Source organism: Canis lupus, chromosome 17 (assembly GCF_048164855.1).
Source record: "Canis lupus baileyi chromosome 17, mCanLup2.hap1, whole genome shotgun sequence".
NCBI classification, from domain to species: Eukaryota; Metazoa; Chordata; class Mammalia; order Carnivora; family Canidae; genus Canis; species Canis lupus.
Window position 1 is genome coordinate 58,168,468 of NC_132854.1, and position 21,915 is coordinate 58,190,382.

The 21,915-nt window shown below is 37.5% G+C and overlaps 1 protein-coding gene across 1 annotated transcript in view; it reads left to right on the forward strand.

Annotated features, from left to right (window-relative positions):
- The window catches only part of ITM2B (integral membrane protein 2B), a 27,976-nt gene continuing 6,061 nt past the window's right edge, over positions 1-21,915 (forward strand). The window contains exons 1-2 of the mRNA XM_072783135.1: positions 1-300; positions 21,673-21,801. Of these exons, the coding sequence (XP_072639236.1) occupies positions 184-300; positions 21,673-21,801 (246 nt within the window). The 5' untranslated portion in view covers positions 1-183. The remainder of the gene's footprint in view (positions 301-21,672; positions 21,802-21,915) is intronic.

The window sequence follows — 21,915 nt, forward strand, 5'->3', positions numbered from 1 at the left end:
AGCTGCGAGGCTGCGGGAGCGGTGCCGCAGTCGCCGCCTCAGCCGCCGCGGAGCCGCTCGTCCGTCCCGAGCCGCCGCCGGAGCCCGGCCGAGGAGGCTGCCGCCGGAGCCCGCCGCCCGCGCCCCGCGCCCCGCGCCCCGCGCCCGCGCCCGCCGCCCGCCGAGGGCGCCCCAGGCCGCGCCATGGTGAAGGTGACGTTCAACTCGGCTCTGGCCCAGAAGGAGGCCAAGAAGGACGAGCCCAAGTGCGGCGAGGAGGCGCTCATCATCCCCCCCGACGCCGTCGCGGTGGACTGCAAGGTCCGGGGCCGGGCCGGGCGGGGGCGGGGGCGGGGGGCCGGGCGCCGCTCCTCCCCCTTCTCCCCCTCCTCCTCCTCCCCCTCCCCCCTCCCCCTCCTCCCTCCCCCCTCCCCCTCCTCCCTCCCCCTCCTCCCTCCCCCTCCTCCCTCCCCCTCCTCCGCGGGGCCGCGGCGCCGTCGGCTGCGGCGGGAGGCGCGTGTGCGCCCGCGGGGCCTCGTTCCGCCTGGACGCGCCCCCGCCCGCGGCGCCGACCCCGCGGCCTGGGGCGGCTGACGTCACCCGGGCCGCCGCCTGCCCTCGTCCCGGGCGGGGGCGGCGCCGACTCCTCCACCTGCGTCCCGGCGGCCCCGGGGGCGGCGGGCGGGACCTGCCGGGAGGGACCTGCCGGGAGGGGCGGCGCGAGCGCGGTCCCGGGGCTGCCGGGGACGGGCCGCAGAGCCCGCGGCGCCCGGGGGCCTCCCTTGCCGTTGCTGTTAGTGTTAGTGTTAGTATTAGCATCAGCATCATTAAGTCCCTTATGATTATTATTGCTAAATCCTTTGTTATTATAAAGTCCTCCTTTATTATCAAATCTTCCTTTATTATTATTATAAAATTCTTTTTAAAATTCTTATAAAATCCTCCTTTATTATTATAAAACCCTCCTTTACTACTGTTATTATAAAATCTTCCTTTATTAATATTATAAAACCCTCCTTTACTACTATTATTATAAAATCTTCCTTTATTATTATTATTATAAAATCCTTTATTATTATAACATCCTTTTTAAAATTTTTTTTCTTTTTAAAATTTTTATTATAAAATCCTCCTTTATTATTATAAACCCCCCTTTATTATTATAACATCCTTTTTAAGATTTTTTATTATCATAAAATCCTCCTTTGTTAATTATTATAAATCCTCCTTTATTACTATTATTATAAAATTCTCCATCATTATTATAAAATTCTTTATTAATTATAAAATCCTTTATTATTAAAAGTTCTCCTTTATTATAAAATCCTCCTTTATTATTATAAATCCTCTATTATTTTATTTTACTTTCATTTATTTATTTTACAAAATCCCTCTTTTAGTCCTTATTTATTTTACAAAATCCCCTTTTTAGTCCTTCCTTCTTCTTTAACAAGATTCCCCCTTCTGTCCTAATTTATTTAGTTACTTAACAAGACTCCCCCTTTTAGCCCTAATGAAAAATCAGGAGCAGAGCTAGAACGGTGCTAACTTTCAGCGGATTCCTGCAATGATTTATTTAGAACAAGCTTGTGATGGGCTCAGGAGTTAGAAAGGAAAGCCCCACAGCCTATTTTCCACGAGATCTTCTGGAGGCCGCGCAAATTCAACCCTGTAGAAATTAACTGTGGGAGTTATTTAGGTTGCACGACTTTGTTTTTTCCTTAGTGTTTCTCAAGACCTGTTAATCGGTAGGGTGAACTTAGCTTTAGCTTCAAAAAAACCCAGTAGTCGTGTGCAGGTGGGAGTAAGAAGTGTAATTTTTTAAAAATACAGTTTAATGAAAATTACCTGTTGAAAGATGTGACAGTAATATTCTATTAAAAAATTTGAGATGGTGATGTTACCCTGGATGTGCCTGTACTTTTTTTTGGGGGGGGGGGGGGATGTTCTTAAAAACGTCAGGGGTTGATTTTTAAATGACTGCCTTTCCTTGAAATAGGAACAGTGAAAAAAAATTAAAAAATAAAAAAAAGAAAAGAAATAGGAACTGATTGAGTGAGCTGATTCCCTAAAAAGATTAAGAGTTTTGGTACTGGTACTGTTTTTCCGAATCCATTGCAAACAGTCTCAGTTTTAAAAGAAAATGTTTGGAATGCACAGAGGGATAATTCCAGTAGCAAATTATTATCTTAGCTCTATGTTTATCTAACATTCATTGGACCTAAAATAGATTGTCAAGTGCCCTGTCATAACAGTCACAGATACATAATAGAGATTTTAATCTTATTATATATCTTTTTTAAATCCTGTAAATAAATATAATTCTTCCCCTTTAAAAAAAAGAGAGAGAGAGAGAGGGAGAAAGCATCGGATGATGTCACTCCAGAGGGCTTTTCTCTTTTCTCCGTATTGAAGGAGATTTGGAACTCGGGATAAAAGTCAGAATTAATTTGCTAGACAGCTTTACATTCTGACTTTTGATGTTTTCTGTCATTTCTGAAATGTTAACCCTGTTTTTAGACACTCAGTTTCACCATACTCAAATTTTGTGGTCACAGCCGCTGTGAAAAATAGCCGTTGGTAGCTCTGTGCATTATTTTCTATTTTGATCTTCTTAGATCCCGTATCCAAATAAAAATACTGGCACTGAGCTGTGAGGGCCAGCGTATTCCTTTGTAACCACGCAGCCGTCACGGATGAATAGGCAGAGAAAAAAAGGACGGATTGTTTTTCTAGCTATAAAGCTCAAAGCCGCCTTTTCTTCAGTGAGTGACAAAATATTGCTCTACCTGAAGTGTAGAATCCTAATCGTCAGTCACTTAACGGTACATGAAAACTTTGCTTCACAACAGACCTTGTGAAGGAACTTCCGATCCCTTCGTCTGAGCTTGGGCTGTGATTACATAATGTGCTCTAGCTCCTCGGGGTGACTTTATGGCAACCCCGAGTTTGCCCGGATTCTGCACAGAATCAGCCTTCCATGTGCTTGCCCTGGGGCATTTCCTTGCCTGCCCGGTTGGTTCAGAGAATCAAAGTGAAGCTAGTTATGGACCAGAACTCCCCAACAAGAAGTTTTTAGTACATTTAAAGGGCTCCTAGACCACAATATCTAGAAGCTATTTGTTTCTCAAAATGTACACTTAGGGGTCACCTGCCCTGGTGTCCTCTTGGATTCTGGTTTTAAAATGCAGAGTCTGCTACCTTAGAATCTACCAAAGAATTCTGGTCTCTCTACCACCAAGAATTCTGATCACGCCAGTCAGCTGTCTTATGTAACACACATTCCGGTACTTCAGTGTTGCTCCTGTCTTTCGCTCTTTCTTTAGCTCTTTTCTCATTGCAGGTGGAGAACCCTCTGAAAGCAGTTCCATAGCCCTGTGTTTCAGTCTTGTCTCTTGGTGGCTGTCAACTCCAACTGTCCTGTCTATTGATGATCTCAACTAGATTGCTATTTACTATTCGTTTCCTACAATTTCCCCTTAATTTTTCCCCTTCCTCTCTCTGCCTGTCCCTACTGGCACACAAAGCTCAGAGATAACGGAAATAGCAGAGTATGATCTCTGGTTTTTTTTTTGTAACAGGCAAATTTGAAATTACATGCATGTTTTATGTTACAGGCGGCAGTTCTTTCATGTTTGTGTCTATAACTTTGAGCTTTGGCAAGCTGTTATATCTTTGCAAATATCAAAGAAAATGCTTAATGTACTGAGTCAGAAGTCCCAGTTTTGTCATTGCATAACTGCTTGATCTTAGACTTAAGTTTTCACTTTCCTTATCTGTAAAACGAGAAGGTAGGACCACATAGTCTGTAAATACTCTTCCAGTTTTAAAATTCTATGAAGATGTTAGGATTACATAACTATATTTGGCAGGAATTAAATTGTTTTAATTGTGGAGAAATAACAACTACCTCCTCATCCTAACCAGACTGTTTGCTTTCGTCTTCCCTGTGTTTGGCATGTTACATTCCTTCTTCATACTAAGTAGCAGTGGGTCAAAGAGAAAATAAATGGACCAAGGTAGTATGTAATAAACCAAATTTTTATTTCGGGTTACCTTACTTGAGAGCAGTAGTTGTCAACAGCTCTTTTTTTTTTTTTTTTTGTAATGCCTGATTATGAAACACCTTTCCCCATATCAAGACCCAGAAAGCTTAAATTTGCTTCATAGGTATCCCTGCAAGCCTTACTGCGGAAATACAGTGTTGCTGCTCCTCTACCTTGCATTGTAATTGTACAGGTTAAAGGGAGAGAAAAAGAAAGTGCTTGTGTAGGAGAGAAGATGGGGCCACATGGAAGTGGGAGAAAAAAAGTACAGGACTACTAACCCAGTTAAGTTTTGAGTTACCCATTACAACAAGGCTCTTTGGACCCTAGTTCCTTACACTTTCTGGTATTTCCTGTATGCATACATACATAGGAATGATGGGCTTAGTAATTTAGCTTTTTGGTGTCTGTGCGTTTTTTGTTTTGTTTTGTTTTTTGGGGGGTGGGGGATTGGGGATAAGAAGGAACAATATATGATGACATTTACTGAAATGTGTTGACCTTTAGAGAAGAGATTGGGAGCTTGGTTCTTTTTAAAGGAAGTACATATCATTACCTAGTTGTGTAATTTAGTGTTTGTAAACAGTTGCCAGTAGAAACTTAGAGTCCTTACATTTTGGTTCTCCCTGAGAGTATTGATAGCTGATGTGTGAGAGCTCCATCCTGGGAGATAAATTTATTGCTCCTGTGCATAGCACGTGAGTTGGCAGGCTGGGTGCCCCTGACCCTGCATGTGCGTCCCTCACGGGTTCCTGCTGCTGCTGCTGCTGCTGCTGCTGCGGAGGGTGGACAAAGGTTGGACGAGCTTGCGTATTGCACATTTGGAGGACAAGTTACCTGCTTGGGCTTCACAATGTCACCTTAAACATATTTTGTCTGGACTAAACAGAATTGAGTATATTATTAGCAAAATCATAACCCCGTAAGATGTTATGGAATTTAGCTCTGCTATATAAGAGGTTTAAGTGAATGTAAGTTTTTTTTTTTTTTAAACAGAAGTATCTCTTAGAACACATGGCACAGGCTTATTTAAGTTGATGGAGTATTTAACTTATAAAGTTTTGATTATGTATTATCACTAAAGCTTGACTTGCCTTAAATGTTCATCCAAAGTAGTAAGTCATTCTGGGACATTTTATTTCTCTTGTTCTATATCCATAATTTAAATATCTGGGGTGTCTTTTTTTTTTCCAAGAAGAAATACTTTCTGATTTCGTATTGTAACTAAAGTTATTTGGATTGCTATGTATATCATAGTGCCAGTAGAGGAAGATCCAGACGATATTTAGGTCTTTACAAATACAATATTGATGAATTCATCCTCCTAAACGCTTAGGTTAACTTGGAAATTTTTATTAGAACGCAGACTGGAGGAGTTAAGGACTTTGCCATCAAAGAACTTTCAGGTCATAACTGCTGCCTGTTAAAGGATTTGACAATTCTGAATTTCTCAATGAGGTGGTTTTTGTCCAAATGATACAGAAGATAGTGACAGTGGAGCTAGTTCTTCAAGAAGCTTATGTATAAAGTTATTTCCTGGCTCCCATTTTCTTTGCACAACAGTGAATGTCTTTTACAGGGTAGATGGCTGAAAGTTGAAAATTAGAAATTTTATTGCAGATATGACCTAAGAACATCATTAAAAAATCATTTAATTGTGATTATCCCCTTTAATTAGTGTTTATGATACATATTCTTGATGGCTAAAGATAGCTATAATGTTATAATCCTCTTTCATATGTTACCAACAATTGAATGAACAAAATTATTTTCAACAATTAAAGATTTCTATAAAGCTCTTTAATTGATTTGAGGGGAGGAAGGAACTTTATGAACTATTTCTATAATTCTACCATTTGGGGAAAAATCCGTAAGAATGAACATAGACTTTATTCTTAAGCAGAAGAACCTTAATCTTGAGTTATAGAAATGAAGAACTTACTCTTATTTTTATAATAGAGGGATACTTTAATTTTTCATTTAATGTCTTATCTTTTAGTATTAACAAGCTTCCAGCAGTAATTGTATGACTTAGAGCAAATGTATATATATATGTAATGTATCAGAAATGAATATAAATAAAATTTGCCTAACTTATAAATACATTTTTGAGTTAGATATCTAGGGAATTTATTTGGGAAATAGACATGAATTATGGTGTTAGATATCAATCAGTACTTGGAGATTTTAAAATATTTGCATAAACTTATTGACAGTTGAATTTCATACTTTAAGAAACGGTTTTGATGGACTTCTGTATATTTGGAGATTTGTTTTAATGCCAAAATTTTTAAAAGTTTGTCTATTTTCCAGAATGTATGAAGAATAAAGCTTAAATCTTGAGTTGTTTTCTCTGCTTTAAGTGTGATTAGCATGTTTAAAATTATTTCATATAAAACCCAAAAAGGTAAGTTGCATAGTTAGGTGATTACTTGAATCACTGCAGCATCCAAAAGAAGACCGAGCTTTAGTGCTGGGAAAGCTGATTCCCAGAATCAGTCTGTCTGCATCAGCATTTCTTAAAATTCTCAGCCAACCTTTGTAGCATTTCTGTTCTGCTGTATACCCTACTCTGCCAGTTCTTACCTTTCAATTTATAGCTTTCTCCTTCAGTTCATTTTTTCCTTGCTTCCCAAGCAAGCTCTCAGCGTTAGCCAGGGCAGTGCTAGACTGTTAAGCAGAGATGGCAAACTCAAGGCCCCTGGGGCCCAAGCAGAATCAGTGAAGCTGATTTAAATATATATGTATTTTAAAGATTTTTATTTATTTATTCCTGAGAGACACAGAGAGAGGCAGAGACACAGGCAGAGGGAGAAGCAGGCTCCAGGCAGGGAGCCCGATGTGGGACTCGATCCCAGAACTCCAGGATCATGCCCTGGGCTGAAAGCAGGTGCTAAACTGCTGAGCCACCCAGGGATCCCCACGATTTAAATATTTATTTTTCATTAAAAAGAAAAAAGGAGGATCCAGTATTGTTTGGTTCTCCAGTCTTTAAAGGGCAAGCTAGAAATGGGGTTTTTACTTGAAACTTGAGTATTCACATCTGACTTACACAGGAATTTCAGGTAAAAATACGGCCTGACGTGGGCCACTGTTTGAATCTCCCTAACAGTGGAAAGCCCAGCTGGCAAATTATGGCCCACATGTCCAGATGTGGCCTGCTGCTTGTTTTTGTAGGGTCCATGAGCTAAGAGTTATTTTTACATTTTTAAATGGCTGGAGGGGGGGAGCATCAACCAATTTCTCCCTTTTGCCCCAATCCCCTTGCTCAGTAAAGAGGTACAGTTCAAGAAGCGGTATTGTCAACTTACTGAAACTCAGACTATGCAATTCTACTTTACGGTTTAAATCCCGTCTCTGCCACTTAACTGTGACACAATGGGGTAAGTGACTTCAGCTCTGTCTCAGTTTCTCCTTCAGCAAAATGAGGAATATCATGAACTGTAAAAAGTTCCTCACCATGCCTACAATAGGGTGAGAGTAAGACCCAGTAGACATTAGGGTACCTGGGTGGCTCACCCCCAGAAGCCGCTGATTCTTGATTTTAGCTTGGGTCATGATCTCAGGGTTGAGATCGAGCCTGTTTCGTGCTCCTTGTGCTGGCCCATGGAATCTGCTTAAGATTCTCTCTCCCTCTGCCCTTCCCCACCTCCTTTCTCCCATTTAAAAAAAAAAAAAAAGACTCAGTGGACATTAGCTGCAGTTATTACTCCTACCATTACTATTACTTACAACTACTACAAGTGTCACAGGATTTGGCATTCCTCAGATTGTTAAACAGCCGTGTGATGCGAGAGTAAATGCAGCATCTGTCTAGTTTTCCTGTTGGCTTTGATTCAGCTTTGCAGATGTCACTTGTTTTAAGTAAACTTAAAAAGATTTCTAGAAGTGAAGATAATAAGATAGACATAAAATTCATGAAGCAGAGCAGTTACTAATTTCTGTTTTGCTTTTTAATAGACCCATGCCACAAACTTAAAGCCACTTTCAGATAGGGTGAGATCCTACTGGCAAAAGTTCATGTTGTAACCTGGATCTAGTAACTTGGACAAGTCAGGAGACTTCCCCACATCTCTGTTCCCTCATTTGCAAAATCGACTGGTGGCACCAGCCCTAGAGTGTTGTTGGGATGATATTCACAATGCCTGCTACATAGAAACTAGTTAAATATTAATGCATTTCCTCCATTCCCATCTATTAGAATAAAGTCCCACTCCCCCCTCCCCCATTCTTGTTTTGGGGTTTACTTCTGTTTATCCCTATGTCACATGTCAGTTTACATAACAGTATTGTTAAATCACCCTCTCCAAGGTATTCTGCTGAAGAGTCCTTCCTGTAATGGAAGACCCTTAGTAGTTGTATCCATTTTCACTTAAAAGTGGGTATTTCTTTCTCCATTACATAAAGGATGTTGATAGAATTCTGTAAATTTAATTTTGGGTTTTACCAAATAATACTTAGTTTTGTTGTTGTTGTTGTTGTTTTGTTTTGTTTTTATTTAGATTTAATTTATTCATGAGAGACACGGAGAGAGGCAGAGACACAGGCAGAAGGAGAAGCAGGATCCCTGTGGGGAGCCCAGTGCGCGACTGGATCCTGGGACCCCAGGCTCACACGCTGAGCTGAAGGCAGACACTCAACCTCTGAGTCCCCCAGGCGTCCCAATACTTAGTTTTAAAATACAAATAGTCCTGCCCTATCACCGAGGAACCCACTTTTGAAAATTACACTGTAGTTATATACAGTACAATGCTGATTGAGTGTACAGTTACATAATTTTAAATATATGCACCTGAATAACAACCCAGGCAAGATAGAACATTGCTTTCAAATCAGAAAGTGCTCATGTCCTTTTAGACTCTGTCCTCTCCCCTTAGAGGCAACCACTAATCTAATTTCTATCTTTGAAGATTAATTTAAGGCAATTGGGTTCACTCCAGCTTCTAGGCTTTATGCAAAATAGAAAAAGGGTGCCCTCTGTGGTTTTGGTGAGCAGAGTACAAACTGGATTCTGGCTCTGTTGATTTCCTCGTACGCAGGACAGTCTGCCCAGCCATATAATGATCCTAGCTTCTTATTTCTATAGATCAGTGGTTCTCAAACTTTTTGGTCTCAAACCCCCCTTTGTACTCTTAAAAATTGTTGAGGATCTCATAGAGGTTTTGATTTGTGTAGGTTATATCTATTGATATTTACTATATTAGAAATTAAAACTTTAATTTAAAATAGCAATAGAATACCTATATCACATTACCGTAAGTTACCATAAACATGTAACATTTTTATGAATATTAAAATTTTCCAAATAACCAGAAATTTTTAAGAAGAGTAAAGGTAACACTTTTGCATTTATGCAACTCTACTGAATAGCAAGTAGAAGACTATTAATAATAGCAGATTCACACATCAGATTCTGTGGTCAGCCTATTGTGCTATCATACATTCAGCTTCTGGGAAAACTTTACACTAGTCAGAAAGTGAGAATGAAAAAAAAAGTGTCTTATTTTTATTTTATTTTATTTAGTTTTATTATTTTTATTTTTGTTAGGAGAATAGTTTTGACCTTGTGAAACTCCTAGAAGGGTGTCCCTGGACTACATTTGGAAAACACATACTCTATATATTTGCTTATGCTGCTGTTGTTGGTTTTTGTTTTTGCAATTTTAGATATCACCTACTGGCTTCCTAATATGGAAAGTGAATATTTTACCTCTTATCAATTAACATACTAAAAACATTCCATCTTAAGGTATAGTTGTGGTTTCTGGTTTTATTGATATTCCATGCTTTTATTGTAATTGATATAAACATTATTAAACCTGGGTAATGTAGTATAACTTGGTTCTATATCTTTCCAAATCTCTTTATTTTCCCTGGATTTATTAATTGGTCAAAAGGATTGCTTTAATTTTCTGTGTACTTTTTGCTACTTCATCCTCAGACTTTGACAGCAGTATAATTAATTGCCTTTGTGTATTTACAAACTTATTAGGAAATACCGCCAAGAAAAATACAAAACTCAATAAGTTATTAGGTAACTTATTGAGTTTTGTATTTTTCTTGGCGGTATTTCATTTGTCATTCTTCGGTCTACCATCCAGACTGGTTGTAATCTAGGCATATTGCTATCCAGACGCCTGAGAGTAATTACCATCCTGGAATTGAATTGGCTTTGTATTTATCCTGTGTTGGATCTGCAGTTTTATGAATCTGAGAAAAAGTATCAGATTAAATTATTTTTAAAAAGATTTTATTTATTTATTCATGAGAGACACAGGCAGAGGGAGAAGCAGACTCCATGCGGGACTCGATCCCGGGACCCCAGGATCAGGCTCTGGGCGGAAGGCAGCCGCTAAACTGCTGAGCCACCCAGGGATCCCATCAGATTAATTTTTTAAAAAACTTAACATATCTGGGAATCTAATCTGTCCTCACAGTTAATTGGTAATTGATTTGGGTATAAAATTCTATGTTAGCATAATTTTCTTTCAGCAATTTGATGGCATTACTTCATTATCTTCTGGTCTGATGTCATTCTGATTCCTGGTTATTTGTACATGACCAATTTATTTTTGGGTTTTTTTTTTTCTTTCCCTCCAGAAGCTTGAGATTTTTTTTTCTTTATGCTTCTGGCTTTTGAAATTTTTATTGATGTAGTTTGTTTGAGGTCATTCATTTCCATTCTCTGGCTTAAGATTTATTGATTTATTTGTTTATCCCTTTATTATTTACTCTGTCGAGCTTTCAGGAAGAGGTAAACATTATCATTTAACTGGAAATCAGTCATAGGACTGCTAACTGCTGTCTTGCTATCTTTTTAAAGATTTAGTAGAATATTTCCTTTAACATTGAAAGTAGACTTTTCATAATAGATACAAATGGAAACCATTTTTGTCTACATTATTATTATTAGCCCTAGTTGTTTGTTTTTACATTTATTTACTTATTTAAGTAATCTCTACACCCAATGTGGGGCTCAAACTCATGACCCCCAAGATAAAGAGTCACATGCCTCTTCCATCTGAGCCAGCCAGGCACCCCATATTAGCACTAGTTGTAAGGTCAGACAGGATGGCCTACAAAGTACATGAAGCATCTTTTGGTGTCTCTCTTTACAGTTCCAAGGCTGTCTCCCTCATGAGTTATTTTAGTGACCACTTACTACCAATTTTGTGATTTTGCTTCATGACTTTGTTATTCTACTTAAGTTTCATTATTGTAATTAATATCTTGCCTTTTCTATTTACTTTCAAATGCTTATATGCTTGTAAGCCGGAGTTAGTTTACTTTGTTTTTGTTTCACGTGCATATGATTTTAATATTCCTGTTACTGCCCATTGTAATTTGATGAACAGAGAAAAATCCTATTAATTTTTTCAACATAATAACACTACTGTTGTATAGTTAATACATGGTGCTTATTATGAGTGTAGCTCAATTTAGGTAAGTTCATGATAGCAGAATTCTGTGGAAGCTGAGGCTAAGTCATTTCTGATTGGATATGAGCATTATCCTATTGTGACATGGTGTCACTTCACTTACTATTAATTTGCATAAGCTATTATTTAGTCAAATAGTTGATATAATAGCTTCATGCTTTTCCTTCCCTAAGATGTACATGTAGAGGACATTCAGGCCTTATTAATTTGAGATGCTACACAAATAATTTTACTTAACTACTTTGGGCCTCATTATATTTATCTGTAAAATGATGTGTTGCACTAAATGTCCTTTCATGGTCCTTCCATAGTTGATCTTTTTTTTTTTTTTTTCCTGAAAACTACACTGATCACATATTCAGAGGCACCTTACTTCATGGCCAGACACTATATTATGAATTTAAAAATTACTAAGCATCCCAGTTTTTAAGTAGCACCTAGTATAGCTGAGAGAGACCAACCGGTAGGCCAAATTAATCACAGCCTACTTAAATGTTACAAGTCACAAGAAAACAACACCCCTGGATCTAAGAGCCTGGAGAGTGGTGGAATAAGGGAGCAAGATCTAGTAACTACTGATTGTGTATTGTACATGTACTTGGTGCTGGGCATAGGTTCAAAGTAATTTTTACATGTTCACGATAGACAAATATCTCTGATCTCAAGAACTGGAATTTTTTTCCAGTAGTCATTTTGTCTAACTTTAAAATAAACTTGGACAGAAAATGTCACTTTCCACATTTAAATTTTTTACACTTTTAGAAGAATATACTTAGATTTTCTTTTATGAAGAGTTCTGCACTTTTGTGCGGCCCAGGTGGCTCAGCGGTTTAGTGCCGCCTTCAGCCCAGGACCTGATCCTGGAGTCCTGGGATTGAGTCCCGTGTTGGGCTTCCTGCATGGAGCCTGCTTCTCCCTCTGCCTGTGTCTCTGCCTCTCTCTGTGGGTCTCTCATGAATAAATAAATAAAAATCTTAAAAAAAAAAAAATGGTTCTGCACTTTAAATGGAATTACTCATATTTGAATATGAATGTGTAATTATCTCATTGAATGATATTAAAATCCAAGATTTATACAAAAATGATTCCAGAACAAGTTTGCTTTTTTCCGCTCTCTAATCTTGACACTTAATTTTATAATGAATTATAGGGAATAGAACATTCCTATCACACTTCAAGTTTTAAGAAAATAAGAGTTGATATTCTTATTAGGAACAATAGGAACTCATAATTTAGCTGATGGCAGAAAAAAACCTATCTTGAGCACTTTATCTTTAGTAAAAGCTATGATTAACAATAAGTAACAGTTCTATATAATGCTGTTGACTACATATCTTTAGATCTCACCAATATGAATTTGAAAATCTGGGGCACCTGGCTGGCTTAGTCAGTGATGCATGGGACTCTTGATCTCAGGGTTCTGAGTTCAAGCCCCACATTGGGTATGGAGCCTTAAGTAGGCTCTACTTAAAAAAAAAGCAGGAAGAAAGTCTCCTGAAATTTTACTTCCTAAAATAGAAAGTTCTCTTCAGTGTAGATGAATAAACACCTTGAAGAATAATGGCTGTCTTTAAAAAATGTAGAAAAAGGAATAGAGAATGGTTAAGATATTCCTGTATTAACATTCTGCTTTGTGTCAGATACTCTACTTGTCCCTAATGATATAAAGTAATTAAGTTGTGATCCAGCACTAAAAGCATTTTAGGTGTTTTTTTTTTTGCTAGTTCTGACCTATTTTTTTACCCTAAGCCTGTGCCAATTTTATATAATGCCAATATTTTTTTTCAGGTTTCATAATATTTCACAATAGTTTAAATATTATGCAATGGTTTAAAAATCTCATTTCTTTTTTTTCTGTATTGCAGCTGTGTATTGTAGGATTTGTTCACAAAAAAAGGACATTAATGAAAAATTTGTTTTATAGACATTGTATTTTCTGTTGATTTCTCACTTTATATTTTTATTATTTATTATTATTATTTTAAGTAATCTTTATACCCAATGTGGGGCTTGAACCTACAACCCCAAGATCAAGAGTTGCACACCAGGCACCCCAGTTTCTCAGTTTTAAACCTCTTTAGTCCAAGTGTAAAATAACTCTATTATCCATATGATTCTGAGCACTTGGAAAATGACTTCCTTTTTGTGTGCCAGACACAACATTTGTCACATGGACTTTTTCACCTTAGTTGAGATAGTAGCAGTCTTATTTGAAAAGTAAAATGAGAAAGCATAATTCAGTTACTAATTTAAATGAACCAGACAAAACGTCGACAGATGTTGATGTCTTTATAGATTTTAGCTTTTTAGCCATAGATCTTGTGTTAATATAGCAGAATATATATTTGATAATCAGTGCTATTAATAATGAACAGATCACTCCATCACGTCTTTTTGATGCCTCCATCCTTGGGAAAGAAAGCTAATGTGTAAGGTGAATAGAACATGTACCAGAACATGTACCAATGGTAAATGAAGGGCACTGGTATTCTCCGTAATACTAATCTGTTGGAGCCGTTACCTACATAACTTTTGTGGATCTAAGGATATAGCTAGGAAAGCATTTTGGAAAATTTTTAAGTAGATCTTAAATGATAACCAGGATTTGTTTGTTGTTTTAAAATTCTTACTGGAATGGGAAGTGATTTAATTTTGCCCTTAAGTACTGTAAATCTTTTTCCATTTGGCCTTTTCAGGATTCTGTTGTAGATTGCTTTTTATTGGCTTCAACGCCAGTGGATACTTCAGCTTAACCTTTCTCAGCTAAATCAGATGGTGGTGGGATAGTAATAGCTATCTATTGAGCACTTACTGTTTACTGTGTACCAAGCAATGATGTAAATATTTCACGTTTCCTTTCCTTACAACAACCCTGTGAGATAGGTGCTATTATTAATCCATGTTTAGGATGGCATAATTAAGACATAAATTAAACTTGTGCAACTCTTTCCCTTCCTCCAGGATTCTGATATTTTTCATCTGCTGTCCATCTTTTCAGTTTTGTCTTCTGTCCTTTCCAGCTTCTTTAGGATCATTTACTTGGGTCTTAGGAAAAAACTGCTATTGTTCTTAGGTTTTTTCTTAGGTTTTTTAGGTTTTTCTTAGGTTCTTAGGTTTTTTAAAGATTTATTTATTCATGAGAGACACAGAAAGAGGCAGAGAAACAGGCAGAGGGAAAAGCAGGCTCCCCGTGGGGAGCCCAATGAAGACTTGCAGGACTCCATCCTAGGACCTGAGCCAAAGGCAGACGCTCAACCACTGAGCCACCCAGGGGCCCTAGATGGTATTACAACCAAATGGCCTTCTGTCGTTCTCACTTTTTAAAATCTTTTCTGGGAACTAGAAGTTGTCTGGAAAAGATCTTGGATTCCTGTAGCTCTCCACCCTTGATTTTCTCTGGGCTCATTCCATTCCACCTCTTATCTGTCACCATTTTGGTCTGCTGATGCCTTCCGAATTTGGATTTGATGTTTGTAAGAAAATGCCTGTTGTGTCATTTAAAATATTAAGGTTCTTTATTCAGAATGTTAATCCAGTCTGAAACTCAGAAGTCAAAATCCTTAATATGGGCAATGATTTAAACTGGTGGTTTTATAAAGTCAGGTTCATAGAAGGACGTATTACCCAGTCACAGCAGAAAATGAAGATCAAGGTTCAAAACGAAGCAACAGAGTAGAAAAGAATTTAGTATGTTGAGTCTTAAACTGGGGGAAAAAATTATGAGTTGAGAAAACTAAAACATTGATTTGTAAACATTTGAATCAGATTTTTTTTTTAGCGTTGGCAGCAAATTCTGTATTTTGGAAAATAGTATATTGACCAGCCATGTCCATGGGCAGCTGCCTGTGCATCTCCATAATTATCCATATTGCCAAATGTATTTTAAAAGTGTACATGTTTCTAAATAACTTCTATTTCTGAAGGTTCAGTAAGTAGTTCATGCTGCTTTGAGTTGAATAAATTGTATTGATATTTTTGTATTTCTGTCTCGTTTTTATGCTTAAAGCATTTTTATGCTACCTCTCTTTCCCTCCTTCTTCCTTCCCTCCCTCCTTTCTCTTCTCTTCTCTTCTCTTCTCTTCTTTCTCTCTCTTCTCTTTTCTTTCTATGCTAATATAATTTTTAACCCTAAGAGAGATTTTCTTCTGTATTCTGGTTCCTATAGCTTTGTGATTGCATTTGGCTATAATAATCGCATAATAGTATATTTGAGAGCTTTGGAAAAAATGTGTCTTCATTCATTCTATAAAGAAGGCTCAAATAGAAGTGCCTGAAGATGTGAAGTGATTTGTTAGTATAGGAACAAAATCAAAATTATATGAAAACCCTTGTGTTTTGTCTGAGTTAAGTTTAAATGGAAGCACATTTACTGAAGCCTCTTAGGGAACTGACTGAGGTGACCTAATTCTTAACTAATTGAAGTACCAGAACAGAATTTACCCTTCATTTTGCTTAAAATAAATTGGTTAAGTAATTTTACTTTATCATATGATGATAAAATTTATTTGAACCAGAAATTAGTGCAGTGAGAAAGCAAGAATGCTTCCAAAACCTGTGTCTTTTCATAGTACTGTAGAGGGGTGATTATAGGCCAGCGTGTTGCTTCAGTGTCTTCATTTATAAACTGGGATAAAAACTTGAGGTTTTATTGGAAGATTAATGAGATGATAATTGTACAGCACCTGTGGGAGTTCTTTTACCTTATCAGCATAATTTAAGGTGTACCAGTTTTATTGTAGTACAAGGGGAGGAAGTGTCTCTGTGACTTGTTTTAAATTAGGCTAGGTAAACTCCTATACCCTGGCAAAGAAGCCCTGTTTATTATGAGTGATTTCCCTTTTTTTTTTGGTTGTTGAGTTTTGTTGTTGTCCTTGATTTATGAAATAACTCAGGCATATAAGACCAGAGAATTTGTAGTACCATTTGATATGTTTTTAAAGTCTAAAATATCATATACTGGTAATACCCAACTTGCCTTAAAAAAAAAAAAAAATCCTTGGCATTATGTGTGTGAGAGCTTCAAATCAACTATGCTAATTGATTTTAACTATTATTATGTGAACCTATAATACTTCTCTACTTGATGGACATGTAGGTTATTTCTAATTTTTTTATTGACCATTCTGCAGTAATCATTATTGGACCTTTTTCTTTATGTACACGTATAAAACTTTATCTAGGGCCATATTCCTAGGAATGAAAACTGTATGTGTGTCTTTAATTTTATTAGATACCACCAGATTTTTCTCCAAGCAATTATTTTTTTAACTTTCTTTTTTTTTTTTTTTTTTTTTTTATGATAGTCACAGAGAGAGAGAGAGAAGCAGAGACACAGGCAGAGGGAGAAGCAGGCTCCATGCACCGGGAGCCCGATGTGGGATTCGATCCTGGGTCTCCAGGATCGAGCCCTGGGCCAAAGGCAGGCGCCAAACCGCTGCGCCACCCAGGGATCCCAGGAAGTCTCCAAGCAATTATACCAACTCCTGCCAACTTTAATTACCATTGCTCCACACTTTTCCTGGCACTTCATGTTGTTAGACTTTCTCTTATTGCCTGGTACATTGGCACTCAGTTGATTCCCTTCCCCCATCACTTCCTGTATCGAAATATAATTTACACACAAGAAAATTCGCCCATTCTATCTATATGACTTGATTGAATTTATGGTAATTGTATAAAGCTGTATATCCCCCACCATCAAGATAGGAAACATTTAAAAAAAAAGAAGATAGGAAACATTTCATTATCCTAAAAAATTTCCTTATATGTCTTTAATCCCTTCATCAGCTCTTGATTATGGCAACCATTGAGCTTCTTTTTGTCATTATATTTGCCTTATCTGGAATTTCATAAAAATGGAATCATGCAGTAAGTAATCTTTTATGTTGGATTTGTTTCAGTTAGCATATTTTTGATTCAGTATGAATATAGCACAGTTTATTCATTTATCACTTAGTGGATAGCACAGTTTATCCATTCATCATTTAGTGGATATTTAGAAACTAGTGGTTTCTAGTTTGGAGTTATGAATAACAGTGGTATGACTAATCACATATAAATCTTTGTCTCAATTGGTTTTTAATTACTGATCTTCAGCAATCTTGCTGAACTTTAGTTTGAATCATTTTACTTTCTCAGATTTTCTAGACAGTGATATTATTTACATATAATGATAGTTTTGCGTTCTTTTTTGTAATCTTTATATCTGTTCTTGTGCTTGTTGATTATGTACTAGCTAGGCTCTTTAGTATAATGTTGGATGGAAACAATCAGTTTTAGTGGGCAGCGCTCATAATTTCTGACTTGAAAGGTTAATGGTCTAAGTCCGAAGTTTCACCTCTTTCCAGTTAGCAAAGAGATTTTTATTATAAATGGGAGTTTGTCAGATGCATTTTTGACACGTTTTGGGATGGTCATGGGACTTTTCTTCTTAAATCTTAATTTATGTGGCCTTTTCTTTAAGCTTACTTTATCAAGTGTTAATCATTTAAAATATACTTTGATAATAATTAAAACCTTTTCTGTTTTCAGTATATTTTAATGCTTTGTCCATGACTCAGATTGTAATACTGTGTCATTTATCTCTCATGAATAATGTTAATTTTGACTGTAAATTGCTTAAGACATGAGCCATGTCTTAATCACATTTGGATTTCCCATAGGATCTTGCACAGTATATTGCAAGTAATAGGTCCCAATAAATGTTGAACTGGGCTAATAAGTACTTAGGCCTGTTCTTTGCTAAATAGCCACTATCTGTTGTGTGTCATGAATTTTGATGTTGCCTCCACCCCTCATTATCATGCTGACTGTTGATGTAACTTTTATTGGTCATTAAAGAAATAAACAAGCTTTGAAAAACAAATCGAAATTTAATTCACTCATCAAATATTTGTTGAGTGCCAACCAAGTATTGAGCTTGGCTTGGAGCTACCAGTAATGCAAAATAAATATGAATGGATAGTCAGAAGAACCTTTATAGCCTAGTAGGGAGAGAGAAGATTCATGTGTGAATTACTCTAATGAAGGGTGGAAAATGATCACTAGAAATTAAGAGGAGGAAAAAAAAGAAATTAGCTGGAGTTTGAGGACCTGATAGCTCTTTTAGGAAGTACATGACTGTGGTGCATGGATTTGGGTCTATAATGTGGCAATTCAGAGACTTAGTTTCTGATTCTTAAGCCATGGTTCATATTGTTGAAGTGCCGAATAAATGACCTGTAGGTAAGTGAAACATTTTATAAATTAAATTCCTAGAGAAATTTAATTTTTTTAACTGTCATGGTCCAGAAATGTGATTTTTGAATGAACATGAGAATTCAAACACCATAGCATGATGCATAAAGGCCCTTTGTGATCTGCCCCAGTTACCTCTCCATTCTTATTTCTTGTACCCTCCCCATCATATCGGATGCTCCAGCCATAGCACATGTGGCCTTTGGAGATGTGCTTTCTGGTTCCTTGATTTTATTCATTCTTTGCCCTAAATATAATGCCCTTTAACTCTGTCCTCTGTGTGGATAATGAGCATTTGTTCTTCAACATTCCCCTCTAGTATTTTCTCCCCTGGGAATTCTACTCCAAACACTATCCATTTTTCTGTGCTCTACATTCTTCTGTCCATTACCATGTTTATGTTCCCTTTGTATTTACTTTCCAAGCTGATCTAAATGATCTCTTTCTTGGCGGGGGCTCTATACCAGTGCCTAGCACAGCTCTTTGCCAGTGGTAGACATTTATAATTTGTTCTTGAAATTTGCTCACCAGTTAAAAATGATATATTAAAAGGTCTGGAAACTTGTCATCAATTTGACCATTGGGGCTGCATATTTTTTTATAAGCGTCTGCTCATGGTCTTTGGATACATTCGTTTGTGTGCTACTAGAGAAGGGAGTCTGCCAAATAGGGTGGGTGTTGTAAGCACAGTTGACTGTTTCAGCAGCTGATACCAAATGTTTGGAAGTGACTGTTTCCATCTGTCATTTTCATGCCCCCGCCCTGCCTCCACCCTAAAATTATTTATGCTAGGAACTGTTTCTTATCTCCTTAGGTATTTATATCAGACAAGGGCTCAAACAAAATACTAGACTTTATCATTCAAGTTTCATAATTCCTTACAAAGTTCTCGTAACTTTCTGTTCACAGATGGAGTATCTTACGTGGCTTAATAAGGTAGTCTAGGCTTATTCTTTTTACATACTACTTTGTAGTGCACTTGGCCTTTTTTTTTTTTTTTTTTAAGTTTTATTTATTCATGGGAGACACAGAGAGAGAGAGAGAGAGAGAAAGGCAGAGACACAGGCAGAGGGAGAAGCAGACTCCATGCAGGGAGCCCGATGTGGGACTTGATCCCAGGACTCCAGGATCACAACCTGGGCCAAAGGCAGGTGCTAAACTGCTGGGCCACTCAGGGATCCCCTGTAGTGCACTTGTCTTATGTCCATGTACAGTACATTGGCAAGTTCACCTGCAGCAAAGTGTAATGCTCCTGCACTGTTTGATCTTGTCCTTAAGTTAAAAGGCATTTGTTCTTAGAGTGTTAATAAATTCTGTGTTTAAAACCTCAGTTAATCTAGTTGCACACCATCCAGCCCTAAAGTGTTCTTGGTTGCTTGGGACATCTCAGTAGTATCAAGTCGAAATTCCTCATCTTAGCATTGAAAACAGGACTTCAGCTTTCTTTCTTTCTTTCCCTGCCCCCCCCACCCCCCTGCTTTCATTCTTTCTTACTGTATTCTTGCCTCAACCGTATCTTGCCTTGTTGATAACAATTTTTCTTCTTTTTATATCCTATTTATTGGTAGAGGTGTGGGTCAAGTCTCCTTTCTCCCTTACTCCATCCTATATTGTTTTCCAAGCAAAGATCAGTCATATACTTGAGAGGCTGTGTGTGTGTGTGTGTGTGTGTGTGTGTACATATATATGTACACACACACATATATATATTACTAGAACATCTTTTATTATGTTGTTTTCAAGTCATTTGCAGTTTTTCTTTTGCTGTCTCTATGATATATCTAGAACCATGAGTTAGGTAACACTAGCAGCTAATCTCATTTGTCAGCTATTTGACACGAACCTGGGTACAAATCAGAAATTAGCTGCAGGGATCCCTGGGTGGCACAGCGGTTTGGCGCCTGCGTTTGGCCCAGGGCGCGATCCTGGAGACCCGGGATCGAATCCCACGTCAGGCTCCCGGTGCATGGAGCCTGCTTCTCCCTCTGCCTGTGTCTCTGCCTCTCTCTCTCTCTCTGTGACTATCATAAATAAATAAAAAAAAATTAAAAAAAAAAAAGAAATTAGCTGCAAAACTGAAGTGATGGAGTAATGTAACTGAATTAGAAGGACAGAGGGAGTATTGAAAGGACTGAATATTGTTACCCCATTTGACATTCTAAGGCTAATTTATTTACTTGAGTGGATCAGAATCAAAATACTTACTAATTATGTATCTCTTGGCTTTTTAAGTTTTTTTCTGTTGAATATTTTCTCATTTTTCTGCTGCATCTATCTTAAAAATAAAGACCTTTGTAAAACTGGGATTGATTGATTGATTGATTGATTTTAGGATAGGGCTGTAAGATTATAGGATTATTTTTAGATAAGTATGTCCTATTTTTTAAGACTTTAATTGTTTAAATAATTTATTTCATATTATTTGTTCTGTCCTTTATTTTCCTGTTACTTTTTGTTGTATATTGTTAGGAATGGTTTTATACATGCTGTGAAATATGAACTACCCTATAGCAAGCTAATACATAGTTTTATAATTCAATGTGATATACACAGAAGTTGTAGTAGGTTAGGCTTAGCACAATATTTCATGACAAAGTTGTATTGTAGACTCTTCTGAATTTTTAAGTGTTAGAAGACATTTTAATCACCAAAAGTTGTGCACAGAAAATAGAAATTATAAGGTATGTTACTGTTCTAGAGGTAGGAATAGCAGAGGTGTTGAGAGTTTGAAAGCAGAACTCTCCCAAGAGACTGATGCCTCCGCTCAGGAGGCGTTGCGGTGAGTCCTGGCACCACCACCTAGTAATTCCTGGGTTGATTTTGATTGGAGACCCGAGTCCTTTGGTCTTTATAACTTTGTTTATAAAATGATAATCCTTTTTAGGCTTTTTAGGCTTCTTTGAATCCTGAGCTTTCTGTGATTCTGACTGGAGACAAAATATTAACCATTGTTGGTCTTTTTCATATTTTAGGACCCTGATGAAGTGGTACCAGTTGGCCAAAGAAGAGCCTGGTGTTGGTGCATGTGCTTTGGACTAGCATTTATGCTTGCGGGTGTCATTCTAGGAGGAGCATACCTTTACAAATATTTTGCACTTCAAGTAAGTGGAAAATGCTAAGGACTTCTTTGCCTTTTCTTCATGCATATTAAAAAATTGGCCCAAGTTTGTTCTAAGCCTTCATTTTTTTATTTGTGGCCTTTGCCATTTGGTAGT